This window comes from Oncorhynchus kisutch, linkage group LG13, assembly GCF_002021735.2.
Source record: "Oncorhynchus kisutch isolate 150728-3 linkage group LG13, Okis_V2, whole genome shotgun sequence".
NCBI classification, from domain to species: Eukaryota; Metazoa; Chordata; class Actinopteri; order Salmoniformes; family Salmonidae; genus Oncorhynchus; species Oncorhynchus kisutch.
The window spans coordinates 17,132,991-17,154,741 of NC_034186.2; the positions used below are offsets into that span (position 1 = coordinate 17,132,991).

The 21,751-nt window shown below is 44.6% G+C and overlaps 1 protein-coding gene across 3 annotated transcripts in view; it reads right to left on the reverse strand.

The window, feature by feature from the left end:
* The window catches only part of LOC116353050 (pituitary adenylate cyclase-activating polypeptide type I receptor-like), a 68,766-nt gene that overhangs the window by 19,188 nt on the left and 27,827 nt on the right, over positions 1–21,751 (reverse strand). For all 3 annotated transcript variants that reach the window (XR_004202341.1, XR_004202342.1, XM_031785698.1), the window contains exon 3: positions 19,703–19,807. Coding sequence is in view for 1 of the 3 variants with exons in the window: in XM_031785698.1 (XP_031641558.1) it covers positions 19,703–19,807 (105 nt within the window). In the remaining 2 variants the exon portion in view is untranslated. The remainder of the gene's footprint in view (positions 1–19,702; positions 19,808–21,751) is intronic.

The window sequence follows — 21,751 nt, forward strand, 5'->3', positions numbered from 1 at the left end:
TCAACGGCTGGCCATGCCTTCCGCCTGGCTACTTCAACCTCGGCCAACAGCTCCGCCCCCCCCGCAGCTCCTCGCCCAAGCCTCTCCAGGTTCTCCTTTACCCAAATCCAGATAGCAGATGTTCTGAAAGAGCTGCAAAACCTGGACCCGTATAAATCAGCTGGGCTTGACAATCTGGACCCTCTATTTCTGAAACTATCTGCCACCATTGTCGCAACCCCTATTACCAGCCTGTTCAACCTCTCTTTCATCTCGTCTGAGATCCCCAAGGATTGGAAAGCTGCCGCAGTCATCCCCCTCTTCAAAGGGGGAGACACCCTGGACCCAAACTGTTACAGACCTATATCCATCCTGCCCTGCCTATCTAAGGTCTTCGAAAGCCAAGTCAACAAACAGGTCACTGACCATCTCGAATCCCACCGTACCTTCTCCGCTGTGCAATCTGGTTTCCGAGCCGGTCATGGGTGCACCTCAGCCACACTCAAGGTACTAAACGACATCATAACCGCCATCGATAAAAGACAGTACTGTGCAGCCGTCTTCATCGACCTCGCCAAGGCTTTCGACTCTGTCAATCACCATATTCTTATCGGCAGACTCAGTAGCCTCGGTTTTTCGGATGACTGCCTTGCCTGGTTCACCAATTACTTTGCAGACAGAGTTCAGTGTGTCAAATCGGAGGGCATGCTGTCTGGTCCTCTGGCAGTCTCTATGGGGGTGCCACAGGGTTCAATTCTCGGGCCGACTCTTTTCTCTGTGTATATCAATGATGTTGCTCTTGCTGCGGGCGATTCCCTGATCCACCTCTACGCAGACGACACCATTCTATATACTTTCGGCCAGTCTTTGGACACTGTGCTATCTAACCTCCAAACAAGCTTCAATGCCATACAACACTCCTTCCGTGGCCTCCAACTGCTCTTAAACGCTAGTAAAACCAAATGCATGCTTTTCAACCGGTCGCTGCCTGCACCTGCATGCCCGACTAGCATCACCACCCTGGATGGTTCCGACCTAGAATATGTGGACGTCTATAAGTACCTAGGTGTCTGGCTAGACTGCAAACTCTCCTTCCAGACTCATATCAAACATCTCCAATCGAAAATCAAATCAAGAGTCGGCTTTCTATTCCGCAACAAAGCCTCCTTCACTCAAGCCGCCAAGCTTACCCTAGTAAAACTGACTATCCTACCGATCCTTGACTTCGGCGATGTCATCTACAAAATGGCTTCCAACACTCTACTCAGCAAACTGGATGCAGTCTATCACAGTGCCATCCGTTTTGTCACTAAAGCACCTTATACTACCCACCACTGCGACTTGTATGCTCTAGTCGGCTGGCCCTCGCTACATATTCGTCGCCAGACCCACTGGCTCCAGGTCATCTACAAGTCTATGCTAGGTAAAGCTCCGCCTTATCTCAGCTCACTGGTCACGATGGCAACACCCATCCGTAGCACGCGCTCCAGCAGGTGTATCTCACTGATCATCCCTAAAGCCAACACCTCATTTGGCCGCCTTTCGTTCCAGTACTCTGCTGCCTGTGACTGGAACGAATTGCAAAAATCGCTGAAGTTGGAGACTTTTATCTCCCTCACCAACTTCAAACATCAGCTATCTGAGCAGCTAACCGATCGCTGCAGCTGTACATAGTCTATTGGTAAATAGCCCACCCTTTTCACCTACCTCATCCCCGTACTGTTTCTATTTATTTACTTTTCTGCTCTTCTGCACACCAATATCTCTACCTGTACATGACCATCTGATCTTTTATCACTCCAGTGTTAATCTGCAAAATTGTAATTATTTGCCTACCTCCTCATGCCTTTTGCACACATTGTATATAGACCCCCCCTTCGTTTTCTACTGTGTTATTGACTTGTTAATTGTTTACTCCATGTGTAACTCTTTGTTGTATGCTCACACTGCTATGCTTTATCTTGGCCAGGTCGCAGTTGCAAATGAGAACTTGTTCTCAACTAGCCTACCTGGTTAAATAAAGGTGAAATAAAAATAAAAAAAATAATTATCATGTACAGTATATCTCTTTATAAACATACTTATCATGTATGGTATATCTCTTTATAAACATACTTATCATGTACTGTATATCTCTTTATAAACATACTTATCATGTACTGTATATCTCTTTATAATCATACTCATCATGTACTGTGTATGATTTCCTGTGTCGTTTTGGTGCTGTTGTCATGTTGACGTGTGTGTGTGCATGCATGTGTGTGTTCCTGTGTGCGTGTGTGTGTTCCTGTGTGCGTGTGTGTGTTCCTGTGTGCGTGTGTGTGTTCCTGTGTGCGTGTGTGTGTTCCTGTGTGCGTGTGTGTGTTCCTGTGTGCGTGTGTGTGTTCCTGTGTGCGTGTGTGTGTTCCTGTGTGCGTGTTCCTGTGTGCGTGTGCGTGTTCCTGTGTGCGTGTGTGTGTTCCTGTGTGCATGTGCGTGTTCCTGTGTGCGTGTGTGTGTTCCTCTGTGCATGTGTGTGTTCCTGTGTGCGTGTTGTTTTCATGTTGATAGGGGTTAAGGGATCAGAGAGGGCTGTGTAATTATTTCTACAGACTGATTAGACAGAGGATTAGATGAACCACAGAGGGCAACGACACAAGAGATCTTAGAGCCAGGAAACAATGAACAGCTAGAAACACACCACACACAGAGACAGAAGAGGGGAAGAGATGGAAACAAACACTGACAAGGGAGGGGTAGGAGAGAGATTTTATTATGTCTTTCAGCAGCAGAGAAAATGGAGACAATACATTGACAGAGAGAAATTACAGAGAAAGAGAAAACAGTATGAGGGAGAAACCAAGAGAAGTCCTATGAAAAGGCATGTAATGAGGAAAAGAGAGAAAAGGAGGATGAGGATAAGAGAGAAAAGGAGGATGAGGATAAGAGAGGAGGGGAGGATAAGAGAGGAGAGGAGAGGAGAGGAGGATACGGATAAGAGAGGAGGGGAGGATAAGAGAGAAAAGGAGGATGAGGATAAGATAGGAGGGGGGGATAAGAGAGGAGAGGAGGATGATGATAAGAGAGGAGGGGAGGGGAGGATAAGAGAGGAGAGGAGGATGAGGATAAGAGAGGAGGGGGGATAAGAGAGGAGAGGAGGATAAGGATGAGAGAGGAGAAGAGGATGAGGATAAGAGAGGAGAGGAGGACGATGATAAGAGAGGAGAGTAGGATTTGGATAATAGAGGAGAGGAGGATTGGGATAAGAGAGGAGAGGAGGATGAGGATAAGAGAGGAGGGAAGGATGAGGATAAGAGAGTAGAGGAGGATGAGGATAAGAAAGTAGAGGAGGATGAGGATAAGGGAGGAGAGGAGGATGAGGATAAGAGAGGAGGGGAGGATAAGAGAGGAGAGGAGGATGAGGATAAGAGAGGAGAGGAGGATGAGGATAAGAGAGGAGAGGAGGATTGGGATAAGAGAGGAGAGGAGGATGAGGATAAGAGAGTAGAGGAGGATGAGGATAAGGGAGGAGAGGAGGATGAGGATAAGAGAGGAGGGGAGGATAAGAGAGGAGAGGAGGATGAGGATAAGAGAGGAGAGGAGGATGAGGATAAGAGAGGAGAGGAGGATTGGGATAAGAGAGGAGAGGAGGATGAGGATAAGAGAGTAGAGGAGGATGAGGATGAGAAAGGAGAGGAGGATTAGGATAAGAGAGGAGGGAAGGATGAGGATAAGAGAGTAGGGGAGGATGATGATAAGAGAGTAGAGGAGGATGAGGATAAGAGAGGAGAGGAGGATGATGATAAGAGAGGAGGAGAGGATAAGAGAGGAGAGGAGGATGTGGGAAAGAGAGGAGGGGAGGATGAGGATAAGAGAAGAGGATCAGGATAAGAGAGGAGGGGAGGATAAGAGAGGAGAGGAGGATAAGGATGAGAGGAGAGGAGGATGAGGAGAAGAGAGGAGAAGAGGACGAGGATAAGAGAGTGGAGGAGGATAAGGATAAGAGAGGAGTGGAGGATGAAGATATGAGAGGAGAGGAGGATGAGGATAAGAAAGGAGATGAGGATTAGGATAAGAGAGGAGAGGAGGATGAGGATAAGAGAGGAGAGGATAATTAGGATAAGAGAGGAGATGAGGATAAGGATAAGAGAGGAGGGAAGGATGAGGAAAAGAGAAGAGCGGAGGATGAGGATAAGATAGGAGAGGAGGATGATGATAAGAAAGGAGAGGAGGATTAGGATAAGAGAGGAGAGGAGAGGAGGATGAGGATAAGAGAGGAGAGGAGTATTAGGATAAGAGAGGAGTGGAGGATGAGGATATGAGAGGAGTGGAGGATGAGGATAAGAGAGGAGAGGAGGATGGGGATAAGAAAGGAGAGGAGGATTAGGATAAGAGAGGAGTGGAGGATGAGGATAAGAGAGGAGAGGATGATTAGGATAAGAGAGGAGATGAGGATAAGGATAAGAGAGGGGGGAAGGATGAGGAAAAGAGAACAGGGGAGGATGAGGATAAGATAGGAGAGGAGGATGAGGATAAGAAAGGAGAGGAGGGTTCGGATAAGAGAGGAGAGGAGGATGAGGAAAAGAGAGAAGAGGAGGATTAGGATAAGAGAGGAGAGGAGGATGAGGATAAGAGAGGAGGGAAGGATGAGGATAAGAGAGTAGGGGAGGATGATGATAAGAGAGTAGAGGAGGATGAGGATAAGAGAGGAGAGGAGGATGATGATAAGAGAGGAGGGGAGGATTAGAGAGGAGAGGAGGATGAGGATAAGAGAGTAGACGAGGATGAGGATAAGGGAGGAGAGGAGGATGAGGATAAGAGAGGAGGGGAGGATAAGAGAGGAGAGGAGGATGAGGATAAGAGAGGAGAGGACTTTGAGGATAAGAGAGGAGAGGAGGATTGGGATAAGAGAGGAGAGGAAGATGAGGATAAGAGAGGAGGGAAGGTGAGGATAAGAGAGTAGAGGAGGATGAGGATAAGAGAGGAGACGGAGGATAAGAGAGGAGAGGAGGATGAGGATAAGCGAGGAGAGGAGGATGAGGATAAGAGAGGAGAGGAGGATTGGGATAAGAGAGGAGGATGAGGATTAGAGAGGAGGGAAGGATGAGGATAATAGAGTAGAGGAGGATGAGTATAAGAGAGGAGAGGAGGATGATGATAAGAGAGGAGGGGAGGATTAGAGAGGAGAGGAGGATGAGGATAAGAGAGTAGAGGAAGATGAGGATAAGAGAGGAGGATGAGGATAAGAGAGGAGAGGAGGATAAGAGAGGAGAGGAGGATGAGGATAAGAGAGGAGAGGAGGATGAGGATAAGAGAGGAGAGGAGGATTGGGATAAGAGAGGAGGATGAGGATTAGAGAGGAGGGAAGGATGAGGATAATAGAGTAGAGGAGGATGAGTATAAGAGAGGAGAGGAGGATGATGATAAGAGAGGAGGGGAGGATTAGAGAGGAGAGGAGGATGAGGATAAGAGAGTAGAGGAAGATGAGGATAAGAGAGGAGAGGAGGATGAGGATAAGAGAGGAGGGGAGGATAAGGGAGGAGCGGAGAATGAGGATAAGAGAGGAGGGGAGGATAAGAGAGGAGAGGCGGATGAGGATAAGAGCGGAGGGGAGGGTATTAGAGGAGAGGAGGATGAGGATAAGAGAGGAGAGGAGGATGAGGATAAGAGAGGAGGGGAGGATAAGAGAGGAGAGGAGGATAAGGATAAGAGAGTAGAGGAGGATAAGGATAAGGGAGGAGCGGAGGATGAGGATAAGAGAGGAGGGGAGGATAAGAGAGGAGAGGAGGATGAGGATAAGAGAGTAGAGGAGGATGAGGATAAGGGAGGAGAGGAGGATGAGGATAAGAGAGGAGGGGAGGATAAGAGAGGAGAGGAGGATGAGGATAAGAGAGGAGAGGAGGATGAGGATAAGAGAGGAGAGGAGGATTGGGATAAGAGAGGAGAGGAGGATGAGGATAAGAGAGTAGAGGAGGATGAGGATAAGAAAGGAGAGGAGGATTAGGATAAGAGAGGAGGGAAGGATGAGGATAAGAGAGTAGGGGAGGATGATGATAAGAGAGTAGAGGAGGATGAGGATAAGAGAGGAGAGGAGGATGATGATAAGAGAGGAGGAGAGGATAAGAGAGGAGAGGAGGATGTGGGAAAGAGAGGAGGGGAGGATGAGGATAAGAGAAGAGGATCAGGATAAGAGAGGAGGGGAGGATAAGAGAGGAGAGGAGGATAAGGATAAGAGAGGAGATGAGGATGAGGAGAAGAGAGGAGAAGAGGACGAGGATAAGAGAGTGGAGGAGGATAAGGATAAGAGAGGAGTGGAGGATGAGGATATGAGAGGAGAGGAGGATGAGGATAAGAGAGGAGAGGAGGATGGGGATAAGAAAGGAGATGAGGATTAGGATAAGAGAGGAGAGGAGGATGAGGATAAGAGAGGAGAGGATAATTAGGATAAGAGAGGAGATGAGGATAAGGATAAGAGAGGAGGGAAGGATGAGGAAAAGAGAAGAGGGGAGGATGAGGATAAGATAGGAGAGGAGGATGAGGATAAGAAAGGAGAGGAGGATTAGGATAAGAGAGGAGAGGAGAGGAGGATGAGGATAAGAGAGGAGAGGAGTATTAGGATAAGAGAGGAGTGGAGGATGGGGATCAGAAAGGAGAGGAGGATTAGGATAAGAGAGGAGTGGAGGATGAGGATAAGAGAGGAGAGGATGATTAGGATAAGAGAGGAGATGAGGATAAGGATAAGAGAGGGGGGGAAGGATGAGGAAAAGAGAACAGGGGAGGATGAGGATAAGATAGGAGAGGAGGATGAGGATAAGAAAGGAGAGGAGGGTTAGGATAAGAGAGGAGAGGAGGATGAGGATAAGAGAGGAGAGGAGGATTAGGATAAGAGAGTAGGGGAGGATGATGATAAGAGAGTAGAGGAGGATGAGGATAAGAGAGGAGAGGAGGATGATAAGAGAGGAGGGGAGGATTAGAGAGGAGAGGAGGATGAGGATAAGAGAGTAGACGAGGATGAGGATAAGGGAGGAGAGGAGGATGAGGATAAGAGAGGAGGGGAGGATAAGAGAGGAGAGGAGGATGAGGATAAGAGAGGAGAGGACTTTGAGGATAAGAGAGGAGAGGAGGATTGGGATAAGAGAGGAGAGGAAGATGAGGATAAGAGAGGAGGGAAGGTGAGGATAAGAGAGTAGAGGAGGATGAGGATAAGAGAGGAGAAGAGGATAAGAGAGGAGAGGAGGATGAGGATAAGAGAGGAGAGGAGGAGGAGGATAAGAGAGGAGAGGAGGATTGGGATAAGAGAGGAGGATGAGGATTAGAGAGGAGGGAAGGATGAGGATAATAGAGTAGAGGAGGATGAGTATAAGAGAGGAGAGGAGGATGATGATAAGAGAGGAGGGGAGGATTAGAGAGGAGAGGAGGATGAGGATAAGAGAGTAGAGGAAGATGAGGATAAGAGAGGAGAGGAGGATGAGGATAAGAGAGGAGAGGAGGATGATGATAAGAGAGGAGGGGAGGATTAGAGAGGAGAGGAGGATGAGGATAAGAGAGTAGAGGAAGATGAGGATAAGAGAGGAGAGGAGGATGAGGATAAGAGAGGAGGGGAGGATAAGGGAGGAGCGGAGGATGAGGATAAGAGAGGAGGGGAGGATAAGAGAGGAGAGGCGGATGAGGATAAGAGCGGAGGGGAGGGTATTAGAGGAGAGGAGGATGAGGATAAGAGAGGAGAGGAGAGGAGGATGAGGATAAGAGAGGAGGGGAGGATAAGAGAGGAGAGGAGGATAAGGATAAGAGAGTAGAGGAGGATAAGGATAAGGGAGGAGCGGAGGGTGAGGATAAGAGAGGAGGGGAGGATAAGAGAGGAGAGGAGGATGAGGATAAGAGAGTAGAGGAGGACTAGGCCATCACAATGACGGACGAGGTGACCTCATCAAACACACAACTATAAGCATGCGCGCATACACACACACACACACAGTGTGATGTTATGATGGAGGAGGGATGTCAGTCCGTCACAGGAGAAATAGCCCCACTGCTCAGTTCATTAGGATTTAATGGATCGGACCATATTTCCATCTGCTTCTTAGTAAGATAGGTGGGAGGGGATATGTAGACGCACCTCCCTCTGTCCTCTGGAGAGACTGATAACTCTCTCTTTCACTAGAGTACATACAAACACTCAACACTCAATTAACACACACACTTTCTCTATATCGCTCATACAAACACTGTCCTCCTGTCTAGCAGCTGTTTGGCAGTAGCAGCCTACAGAGCTGATACCTTCATCCTCCTCCAAGGGTCATCTTGATGTCACCAGCAGGGTGCAGGGTGCAGGGTGCAGGGTGCAGGGTGCAGGGTGGGGACAACAGGGAGATAAAACCTCAACCTCAAGGGGATAGGCTGTTATACTCTTGAGTTATACGGATGAGTTGAGTTGGGGAGAAATGACAACTCATTAGGCTCAACGATGTAGGAGACGGGCTGTTATGTAGTCTGGAGCCAGCTCGCTGCATGAGATTTGATTATGGCTTCCAGAATAGGTGTTGTGTATCTCCATGATGACTTGATTTTGCAGTCTAAGCATCTTTCACTACTCTCTCTATCTCACTTCCCCTGCCTCCTGTCTCCTGTCTCCTGTCTCCTGTCTCCTGTCTCCTGTCTCCTGTCTCCTGTCTCCTGTCTCCTATCTCCTGTCTCCTGTCTTCTGTCCCCCGCCTCCTGTCTCCTGCCTCCTGTCTCCTGTCTCCTGTCTCCTATCTCCTGCCTCCTGCCTCCTGCCTCCTGCCTCCTGCCTCCTGCCTCCTGCCTCCTGCCTCCTGCCTCCTGCCTCCTGCCTCCTGCCTCCTGCCTCCTGCCTCCTGTCTCCTGCCTCCTGTCTCCTGTTTCTGGCCTGCCACTGTAGGAGATGTACATTACCAGTCGGAAGTTTGGACACACCTACTCATTCAAGGGTTTTTCTTTATTTTTACTATTTTCTACATTGTAGAATAATAGTGAAGACATCAAAACTATGAAATAGCACATAAGGAATTATTATTACTAATGACCAACAAAAATATATATAGTTTACATTTCATATTCTTCAAAGTAGCCATCCTTTAACATGCTGACAGCATTGCACACGCTTGGCATTCCCTCAACCAGCTTTAAGGCTAGGCCCCTTTCTTCTCCACTTCCTGTCGGAATGACGTGCCCAAAGTAAACTGCCTGTAGCTCAAGCTCTGAAGCCAGGAAATGCATATAATTGTTACCATTGGAAATAAAACGCTTTAAAGTTTGTAGAAATGTAGGAGTAAAATAAAATTATGTCAAAAAATGTAGGAGACTATAACACAATAGATATGGTAGGAGAAAACCAACCTGAGTTTTTTTTGGAGACCATGCTCTTACCATGGAAAGCATAGGGGCATACTGAATTCATTTCCCAGGATGCAATTCCCATGGCTTCCACAGGGGGTCAGCAGTCTACGTTCAATGTTTCAGGCTTGTAACGTCCAAAACAAATAAGAATAATCAGTTTTAGTGCAGGGACACAGTCTTGGAAATTCGTGTTTGGGAATATTCATGTTTTAATATTATAGAAATATTATAGTTTGACTACATTCTAGGGTATCTGAGGAGTAAATAAAAACGTATTTTGACTTGTTGGTACAAAGTTTAGGGGTAGATTTTCAGATTCCTTTCTCTGCATGTTGAACGAGTGGATTACTCAAATCGATGGCGCCAACTAAACTGACTTTTTGGGATATAAAGAAGGATTTTATCTAACAAAACGACACTACATATTATAGCTGGCACCCTTTGGATGACAAATCAGAGGAAGATTTTCAAAAAGTAAGTGAATATTTAATCGCTATTTGTGGATTTATGAAACCTGTGCCGGTGGAAAAATATTTTGGTGTGGGGTGCCTTCCTCAAACATGCTTATGGTATGCCTTCACTGTAATAGCTACTGTAAATTGGACATTGCAATTAGATGAACAAGAATTTAAGTTTTCAACTGATATAAGACACATTAAATGTTTAATATCCATAATTTTAATGATTATTTATTTGAATTACGCCCCCCAGTTTCACCGGATGTTGTCCCGCTAGCGGGACGCCTGAGGAATGCTTTTCCAACAATCTTTAAGGAGTTCCCACATATGCTGAGCAATTTTTGGCTGCTTTTCCTTCACTCTGCAGTCCAATTCATCCCAAACCACCTCAATTGGGTTCAGGTTGGGTGATTGTGGAGGCCAGATCATCTGATGCAGCACTCCATCACTCTCCTTCTTGGTCAAATAGCCCTTACACAGCCTGGAGGTTGGGTCATTGTCCTGTTGAAAAACAAATGATAGTCCCACTAAGCGCAAACCAGATGGAATGGCGTATCACTGCAGAATGCTGTGGTAGCCATGCTGGTTAAGTGTGCCTTGAATTATAAATAAATCACAGACAGTGTCACCAGCAAAGCACCCCCACACCATCACACCTTCTTCTCTATAAATCATGGTGGGAACCACAGGTAACCCTCTCACCAGGCTCAAATTTGATATGGGATATTTGGTGAGAAGGACATATACAATGAGAATCCCTATTGTAAACTCGCTAGGGTGATGACAACTAGGGGATTACCTTCCGATTGAATGATCATAGATTTTTGTTATTATATAATGATATGATTTCCCATATAAAATGAAACAGAAACAATGAATGACTACACCAACGCAACAGACATAAGGTTCAAGATGTATATTATCACATTTTCAACGTACCACATCAAAAGAAATAAAAATAATAAACCCCAATGATTTCTCACAACCCATGTCCAAATTACTTGCAAGCTTGGTTAAACCCTTTGGCACGCGTTGGAGCTAAAAAATGGCTACTTACATAAAGTCCCGAAGCACCCCACTGTTGTAGTTACTCACTACTCGTAGATATTTCCTCAGCGAAGCATAGCAATTCCGTGCCGGTGTCCTCACAAGATCCACAGCAAGCACAGCAGTCAATGCAAACAGTACTTCTTAGCAGCATCAGATAACCCAAGGAAATATGAACTCGTTCATCTTCCACAAGCAATTCTCTCCACGTCTCGCACAATGCTAGGCTAACCTCGAGGCTGTCAAATACCTCCACGATGAAACAGTAGCTTCAGTCTCTACTAAGTCTTTCAACCTCTTAGGGCTAGGCGTCCCTTTAGCAGAACACCTGTTGACAACTTCCTGTGAAATTGGAGGGCGAGCAATTCAAATAAATAATCATAAAAATTATGGATATTATTAAACATTTAGGTACATACAAGTGTTTTATATCGGTTAAAAGCTTAAAGTCTTGTTCATCTAACTGCATTGTCCGATTTACAATAGGCTTTACAGCGAAAGCATGCCATGCGATTGTTTGAGGACGGTGCCCCTCATCAAAATATTTTTCAACCAGCACAGGCTTCATAAAATCACAAACTTTTTGAAAATCGTCCACTGATTTGCAATCAAAAGGGTCCCAGCTACAACATGCATGGTCGTTTTGTTAGATAAAATCTGTCTTTATATCCCAAAAAGTCAGTTTAGTTGGAGCCATCGATTTGAGTAATCCACTCGTTCAACATGCAGAGAAAGGACTTGTTCAACATGCAGAAAGGACTTGTTAAAACAAGTCAAAATATGTTTATATTTCATTCTCAGGTACCCTAAAACGTAATCAAACTATAATATTTCATCCGGAAAAAAGTATGTTCAATAGAAAGCAAAATAAGCAGGTGCGCATCCTCTTCGTCGCACGCACAGACTGATTTCCAACTCTGACCCCCAGTTTCAAAACTCAAAATTCTTCCTTGTTTGGGAAGAAACAAGCCTGAAACCTTGAAGTCGTATGACTTCTAGTGGAAGTCATACGAATTGCAATCTGGGAGCTGGAATTGCATATAGACCCGTAGCTTTCCATTGTAAGAGCATGGGCTCTCAAAAATAAACAATTTGGTTTTCTTTGTATTTTCTCCTACCATATCAATTGTGTTATAGTCTCATACATTATTTTAACATTTCAACAAACTTCAAAGTGGTTCTTTCCAATGGTACCAATTTTATGCATATCCTGCTTCTGGGCCTGAGTAACAGGCAGTTTACTTTGGGCACGTCAAACTCTCTTATAAAATCAAAATCAGTATTTCCCTTCAAAACTTGGTAGGTATATGTTTTGTTCTATTTTTCTTCACCAACACTGATAATGTATTTCCATACTTTTCAACATCTCTCCCTCTTTTTCCAACCTCTCCCTTTCCCCAGGCCTCCTGTTAACCAGGTCAGCTCTCCCATTGGCCACAGCTTAACAAGCTACCTTATTGGTCAAAACTTAAATCTCAAAGTATACCAACCTATTCACTTGTACATTAAAGAAATACTTCTTTAAAAGAAATGCATTAACAACATAAACATTCAGGAGCAATTCGATCACCTTTAAAATCTAATACCAATTAATTATAGCAAATCAACTCTACACCTGGTTTTAAGGGTATTACACACACATGCAGAGATCTTCCATTCATCTGCGTCTCACAAAGACACGGCGGTTGGAACCAAAAATCTCAAATTTGGACTCATCAGACCAATGGACAGATTTCCACTGTTCTGATATCCATTGCCCATGTTTCTTGGCCCAAGCAAGTCCCTTCTTATTGTTGGTGTCCTTTAGTAGTGGTTTCTTTACAGCAGTTTGACCATGATGGCCTGATTCACGCAGTCTCCTCTGAACAGTTGATGTTGAGATGAGTCTGTTACTTGAACTCTGTGAAGCATTTATTTGGGCTACAATTTGAGGTGCAGTTAACTCTAATAAACATATCCTCTGTAGCAGATGTAACTCTGGATCTTCCTTTCCTGTGGTGGGCTATCTTCTGTATACCACCTCTACCTTGTCACAACACAACTGATTGGCTCAAACGCATTAAGAAGGAAAGAAATTCCACAAATTAACTTTGAACATGGCAAACCTGTCAACTGAAATGCATTCCAGGTCACTACCTCATGGAGCTGGTTGAGAGAATGCCAAGAGTGTGCAAAGCTTTCATCAAGGCAAAGGGTGGCCACTTTGAAGAATCTCAAATATAAAATATATTTAGATTACTACATGATTCCATATGTGCTATTTCATAGTTTGAGGGCTTCCCTATTATTCTACAATGTAGAAAATAGTACAACTATAGAAAGACCCTTGAATGAGTAGGTGTGTCCAAACTTTTGACTGGTACTGTATATTACTATGCACTAATGACACCATCATAACAGCTCAGTAGTATATCAAAGCAGCAGCTTCCTGAGATGGTCATTGAACAGGGTGTGGACAGAGATGTGCTGTTGGATCATTTCCTACAGAATAACCATTATACTAATGAGAGATCATTTAGACTATCACATCCCTTTATCAGACAGGAAGGTAAATAAGGCAAGTGAGTATGTGTGTGTCTGTGTGAGTTCACATGTGTGTGTTCACGTATGTGCATGCTATTGTTTATGCTATGCATCCAACATGACATTTTACAACCTTGGAAAAAGTTCCCCCTGTCCACTCCAGTCAGTCAGATGTGATGGGCAAATCACCAGAAGGCTGTGATGAATATAAATGAGATGAATTAGATGGAACAGAAGAGTGGAGCAGAAAAGCAACAGAGGATGGTGTTCTCTCTCTCCAACCAGCCTGGAGTGTGGACGGGATGACTTAATACACTCACAGTGCCACAACTACAATGACTCAGAGTACGAGGTCACAAAGTTGAGAGGAGAATGTGTGTGAGGGAAAATAAATGTGTGTGTGTGGGGGGGGGATATGCATACTGTAAGCGTTGCTCACGGAAAGGAAGTTAACGAGGGTTTAACACTTTGGGACTGGGCTATTGGCTGTTATGGAAAATAAATGAGAACTGCACCCATCCAGTACCTCACTCCACTCCACAGGCATGAATGCCAAGTATAGCAGAGGGCTAAGGCTGTGCTAGCTAGCCTAGCGGTAGCATACTGTAGAGGAGGGCTAAGACCCCAGAGACAGTAGACTAACTAGCTTCGCTAATGCTCCTCCTCACACTCTTCGTCACTCCCTTAGTTGAATCCTTTTTTAAAAATTATTATTTTATTATTTCCGGTGCTCTCAGTTACAGTAGCTTGACTGAACTCCACAGTACCTAAGGTGTACTTATTGTTGTCTAAGTCTGCAGGGGAGGGGATCCAGGGAGTGCTCTGCAGGCTAGCTCCCACTCTTAAATAAGTTATGACATCATTGATGATATTGAGAACCCTGGTCCTCTGCTCCCATATACTTTAAAGTTGAACCCCCTAAGGTCGATGTCCGTGCCCCCGTGGAAATCGAATTAGCATTATAGTTTAAGCTGGAGATATCTGTTGTTGCATTGGATGCGTCTAAATCCACCATATCCAACTATGTCTCACTTCCGGTGAAACGTAACACAGCTAGAGCGGTGTTTGTCAGACCACGAGACATCCCAAAAATCTGTCTTCTCACAAAATATTTTGTAGCGACCCAACGATTTGGCCTACAGTTGAAAACATGTATTGAAGTATATAAGGAGACTGTTGAGTGCCAAAAATAAGGGGAATACATGTACAAATTTTTTTTTTACTGAACTTTCTTATATCTCTCAACGTCAACAGTGAAGAGGCAACTCCGGGATGCTGGCCTTCTAGGCAGAGTTGCAAAGAAAATGCCATATCAGATCAAATCAAATTTTATTGGTCACATACACATGGTTAGCAGATGTTAATGCGAGTGTAGCGAAATACTTGTGCTTCTAGTTCCGACAATGCAGTAAATATCTAACAAGTAATCTAAGAATTTCACAACACATACCTAATACACACAAGTGTAAAGGGATGAATAAGAATATGTACATATAAATATATGGATGAGCGATGGCCGAACGGCATAGGCAAGATGCAGTAGATGGTATAGAGAACAGTATATACATATGAGATGAGTAATGTAGGGTATGTAAACATTATGTAAAGTGGCATTGTTTAAAGTGACTAGTGATACATTTATTACATCCAATTATAAATGATTAAAGTGGCTAGAGATTTGAGTCTGTATGTTTGTTGGCAGCAGCCACTCAATGTTAGTGATTGCTGTTTAACAGTCTGATGGCCTTGATATAGAAGCTGTTTTTCAGTCTCTCGGTCCCAGCTTTGATGCACCTGTACTGACCTCATCTTCTGGATGATAGCGGGGTGAACAGGCAGTGGCTCGGGTGGTTGTTGTCCTTGATGATCTTTTTGGCCTTCCTGTGACATCGGGTGGTGTAGTTGTCCTGGAGGGCAGGTAGTTTGCCGGTGGAGATGCGTTGTGCAGACCTCACTATCCTCTGGAGAGCCGTACGGTTGTGGGCGGAGCAGTTGCCGTACCAGGCGGTGATACAGCCAGACAGAATGCTCTCGATTGTGTAAAGGTTTGTGAGTGTTTTCGGTGACAAGCCAAATTTCTTCAGCCTCCTGAGGTTGAAGAGGCACTGCTGTGCCTTCTTCACCATGCTGTCTGTGTGGGTGGACCATTTCAGTTAGTCCATGATGTGTACATCGAGGAACTTAAAACTTTCCTCCTTCTCCACTACTGTCTCGTCGATGTGGATAGGGGGGGTGCTCCCTCTGCTGTTTCCTGAAGTCCACGATCATTTCCTTTGTTTTGTTGATGTTGAGTGTGAGGTTATTTTTCTGACACCACACTCCGAGGACCCTCACCTCCTCCCTGTAGGCCGTCTCATCACGGGTGGTAATCAAGCCTACCACTGTAGCGTTGTCTGCAAACTTGATGATTGACTTGGAGACGTGCATGGTCACGCAGTCATGGGTGAACAGGGAGTACAGGAGACGGCTGAGAGCGCACCCTTGTGGGGTCCCAGTGTTGAGGATCAGCGGGGTAGAGGTGTTGTTTCCTACCCTCACCACCTGGGGGCGGCCCATCAGAAAGTCCAGGACCCAGTTGCAAAGGGCGGGGTCGAGACCCAGGGTGTCGAGCTTAATGACGAGTCTGGAGGGTACTATGGTGTTAAATGCTGAGCTGTAGTCGATGAACAGCATTCTTACATAGGTATTCCTCTTGTCCAGATGGGTTAGGGCAGTGTGCAGTGTGATTGCGATTGCATCGTCTGTGGACCTATTGGGGCGGTAAGCAAATTGGAGTGGGTCTAGGGTGTCAGGTAGGGTGGAGGTGATATGGTCCTTGACTAGTCTCTCAAAGCACTTCATGATGAAGTGAGTGCTACAGGGCGATAGTCGTTTAGCTCAATTACCTTAGCTTTTTTGGGAATAGGAACCATGTTGGCCCTCTTGAAGCATGTGGGTATAGCAGACTGGGATAGAGATTGATTGAATATATCCGTAAACACACCAACCATGCTCTGAGGACGCGGCTATGGAAGCCGTCTGGGCCGGCAGCCTTGCGAGGGTTAACACATTTAAATGTTTTACTCACATTGGCCACGGTGAAGGAGAGCCCATAGTTTTTGGTAGCGTGCCGTGTTAGTGGCACTGCATTGTCCTCAAAGCGAGCAAAGAAGTTGTTTCATTTGTCTGGGAGCAGGACGTCATGGTCCGCAACGAGGCTGGTTTTCTTTTTGTAATCCGTGATTGACTGTAGACCCTGCCACATACGTCTCGTGCTTGAGCCGTTGATTTGTGACTCTACTTTGTCTCTATACTGACACTTATCTTGCAGTGTGAATAGCTACACTGTTTGTATTTGGTCATGTTTACGTTCGCCTTGCCATGATTAAAAGCAGTGGTTTGCGTTTTAAGGTTTTGCGTGAGTGCTGCCATTAATCCACGGTTTCTGTGGATTGACAAAATGGAGCCATGGTCAGATTTGCCGAAAGGAGGGCGGGGGAGAGCTTTGTATGCGTCGCGGAAGTTAGAGTAGCAATGATCCAGGATGCTGCCAGCTCGAGTTGCGCATTCGATATGCTGTTAAAATATAGGGAGCCTCGTTTTCAGATTAGCTTTGTTAAAATCCCAGCTACAATAAATGCAGCCTCAGGATATATGGTTTCCAGTTTACATCGAGTCAAGTGAAGTTCTTTCAGGGCCTTCGAGGTGTCTGCTTGGGGGGATATACACGGCTGTGATCAGGTGAACAAAAGGACTTGAGTTCCTGTATGTTGTTATGACTACACCACAAATCGTTACTCCTAAAGCATACACCCCCGCCATTCTTCTTACCAGAGAGATGTTTGTTTCTGTCGGCGCGATGCATGAAGAAACCGGGTGGCTGTACCGACTCTGATAACATATCCCAAGTGAGCCATGTTTCCGTGAAACAGAGAATGTTACAATCTCTGATGTCTCTCTGGAAGGCAACCCTTACTCAAATTTTGTCTACTTTGTTGTCAAGAGACTGGACATTGGCGAGGAGTATACTCGGGAGCGGTGAGCGATGTGCCTGTCTATAGAGCCTGACCAGAAGACCATTTTGTCTGCCCCTTCTGCGGCGCTGTTGTTTTGGGTTGCCTACTGGGATCAGATCTGTTGTCCTGGTTGGTGATCCGAACAGAAGATCCACTTCGCGAAAGTCATATTCCTGGTCGTAATGTTGGTAAGTTGATGTTGCTCTTATATCCAGTATTTCTTCCTGGGCTGTATGTAATAAGACTTCCTGTGGTAACAATGTAAGAAATAATATATACAAAAATTCAATACTGCATAGTTTCCTAATTACGCGAAGCGAGGCGACCATCTCCGTCGGCACCATCTTGTAGAATCTCAGACTGGCCAATAAAAATAAAAGATTAAGATGGGAAAAAGAACATAGACACTGGACAGAGGAACTCTGCCTAGAAGACCAGCATCCCGGAGTCACTGTTGAGACTGGTTGAGACTGGTGTTTTGCAGGTACTATTTAATGAAGCTGCCAAATGAGGACTTGTGAGGCGTCTTTTTCTCAAGCTAATGTACTTGTCCTCTTTGTCCTTTATTCTGGTTAGAGCCAGTTCTTTGAAGGGAGTAGTACACAGCGTTGTACCAGATCTTCAGTTTCTTGGCAATTTCTCACATGAAATAGACATATCTAAACAAGAATAGACTGACGAGTTTCAGTTGAAAGTTTTTTGCTTCTGGCCATTTTGAGCATGTAATCAAACCCACAAATGCTGATGCTCCAGATACTCAACTAGAAGGCCAGTTTTATTGCTTCTTTAATCAGAAAAACCGTTTTCAGCCGCAAAAGGGTTTTCTAATGATCAATTAGCCTTTTAAAATGATCAACTTGGATTAGATAACACAATGTGCCATTGGAACAAAAGAGTGATGGTTGCTGATAATGGGCTTCTGTACGCCTATGTAGATATTCCATTAAAAAAAATCTCCCATTTCCAGCTACAATAGTTATTTACAACATCAACAATGTCTGCACTGTATTTATGACTAATTTGATGTTATTTTAATTGGACAAAAAAATTGCTTTTCTTTCAAAAACAAGGACAGTTCTAAGTGACCCCAAACTTTTGAACAGTAGTGTATTTCTTTGTTACTTCATTGGGTCTTAAAATGCTAAATCAAATAGCTAAATGATCCTTGGTATGACCTTCTTAAAACAATTCCATATAGTTTAGTATGACATGCATTGTGCATTTGTGCCATTCAGAGGGTGAATGGGCAAGACTTTAAGGGCCTTAGAACAGGGTATGGTAGTAGGTGCCAAGCGCAACGGTTTGAGTGTATTAAGAACTGCAACACTGAGTTTGTGTATCAAGAATGGTCCACCACCCAAAGGACATCTAGCCAACTTAGGGCAAGCATTGGAGTCAACATGGGCCAGCATCCCTGTGAAAGGCTTTCCACACCTTGTAGTCCATACCCCTACGAATTGAGGCTGTCCTGAGGGCAAAAGGGGGTGCATCTCAATATTAGGAAGGTTTTCCTAATGGTTAGCACACTCAGTGTATATTCTGCTCTCTCTCTCTCTCTCTCTCTCTCTCTCTCTCTCTCTCTCTCTCTCTCTCTCTCTTTCTCTCTCTCTCTCTCTCTCTCTCTCTCCCTCTCTCTCTCTCTCTTCTCAGTGAGTCATTTTAAGAACATAAAACACACGAACACAGCTATGAACATGTCTCATTTACACGCCTTATCTAATGTCAACCATTTTACGAGCCATGAGAGAGGCTATAACTGTGTATGTTTTCTTTAGGGTAGCCAGCTGGCTATGGCTGGGGCTGAGGAGGAGAGGAGGATGGTCATAGCCTATATAAACATGCCAAGTTTCCTTCAGGATGGGAAGGAATTAATGTAATCCTCTGTCTTGAATGATCTTAGAATGACTTCTTGTTTCTAAGACCAGAACATAGATCCCCAGGGATACTTACCAAACACTTGACTACTCAGTTGTGTTATACTTTAACTGATAGAATAGTTTCTATGGTGTTTGTATGCTTTATAAATTACTCAAAATAGCAACTTTAATAGCAATGCTAAACTGTAGAAGCTTTCCACTCTGATCCTTCCACATACATCAATGTATTGAACAGGAAAAATACACACTGACGTCCTCCCTTTCACCTCTTCAGAAGCTTGAGTGGTTCTGGCTATATAAACTTCTCCCCACTGAGCTGAGTGGGTCTAGGCTAGGTTCAAATGTCAATCAAGAAATCAATCACATTTATTTACCAAGCACTTTTTACATCAGCAAAGAGCAAGCAGAGGCATGCCCAGGAACAAACCACTCATATATCAAAGGCTCAAAGGTCAAGTTAAAGGTTAAAGGTGAGATGTTACATTACCTTTGTTGGCGAAGAGCTGGGAGACGTCTGAGCAGGAGACATTGACAATCTGGCCCACCTCAGCCCGTGACCAGCATCTGATCTCATCCCACTCTGTACGACACCCTGGCACACACACAGGTATACAGGCACACACACACACACACACACACACACACACACACACACACACACACACACACACACACAGGAGGCATGGATCTTAGCATCCTGATCTCATCCCACTCCATAAGACACCATGAGCGACTCACACACATGCATGGATGTACGCGCAACACACACAGGAGGCAGAAAGAGTAGACGTTAACACAGTGTGTCACTTTCTGTAAGCAAGCTAGACGAATAGCGGATTTGTGCCGTGTTTGATGGGTCCACTGTGAACTCTAAGAGACAGTAGATCACAGTAGAATTGGAGGAACAGGGAAATGATTGACAGTGTGTCATCATCACAGAGAAAATGTATAGAGATCCTTACTTGGAAATAAGCAGTTTTTGCATGGAAATTGCCATTGAGGGCTTTCACAATTTTAAAGTCATCAACTGGGTGGGGATTCCTATGGGTGGAGTCCTATGGGTTGGGAGCAATGTTGGGTATTAGTTACTTTAAAAAGTTATATATTACATATTACTTGTTAGAGTTAACAAAAATACCTTGTTACTTTACAACAGTGGTCACCAACCCGTCGATCGGGATCGATTGGTCGATCTCCAAGGCATTTCTAGTCGATCACCAAACATTTATGTAAAAACAACGCTGGATAAATCCTTGCTTTCCTAAAAATATGTTAAGGTTTTGTGCTGTTAGTTGTAGGTGCACTTTATTCAGCAGCCTTAGTACTGGGAAGGCAAAGTGTCCCATTTTGATCCATTTCATATGTCTGAAGGTAGAACTCTGTCTACCCGGCAGGCACAGAGGGCAAATCAAGTGCACCTACAGGCCCACCGCTGACTAATCAGATAGCTCATATCACAACGTAGGCCAACTTCCGGCGCCGACAGAGATGGCCGCCTCGCTTCGCGTTCCTAGGAAACTATGCAGTTTTTTGTTTTTTTACGTGTTATTTCTTACATTGGTACCCCAGGTCATCTTAGGTTTCATTACATACAGTCGAGAAGAACTACTGAACATAAGATCAGCGTCAACTCACCATCAGTACGACCAAGCGGACCCTGTGTTCTGCCTTTCACCCAGGACAATGGAATGGATCCCATGCAGCGACCCCAAAAAAACGACTCCGAAAAAGAGGGAAACGAGGCGGTCTTCTGGTCAGACTCCGGAGACGGGCACATCGTGCACCACTCCCTAGCATTCTCCTCGCCAATGTCCAGTCTCTTGACAACAAGGTTGATGAAATCCGAGCAAGGGTAGCATTCCAGAGGGACATCAGAGACTGTAACGTTCTTTGCTTCACGGAAAAACAGCTTCTATCTCAAGGCCATCAGACTGTTAAACAGCCACCACTAACATTGAGTGGCTGCTGCCAACACACTGACTCAACTCCAGCCACTTTAATAATGGGAATTGATGGGAATTGATGTAAAATATATCACTAGCCACTTTAAACAATGCTACCTAATATAATGTTTACATACCCTACATTATTCATCTTATATGTATACGTATATACTGTACTCTATATCATCTACTGCAGCTTTATGTAATACATGTATCACTAGCCACTTTAACTATGCCACTTTGTTTACATACTCATCTCATATGTATATACTGCACTCAATACCATCTACTGTATCTTGCCTATGCCGCTCTGTACCATCACTCATTCATATATCTTTATGTACATATTCTTTATCCCCTTACACTTGTGTCTATAAGGTAGTAGTTTTGGAATTGTTAGCTAGATTACTTGTTGGTTATTACTACATTGTCGGAACTAGAAGCACAAGCATTTCGCTACACTCGCACTAACATCTGCTAACCATGTGTATGTGACAAATAAAATTTGATTTGATTTGATTTGAATAGTACTTGATCCGTAGACTGTAAAAAGAAGGCTTGAGCCGTAGACTGTAAAAAGAAGGCTTGATCCG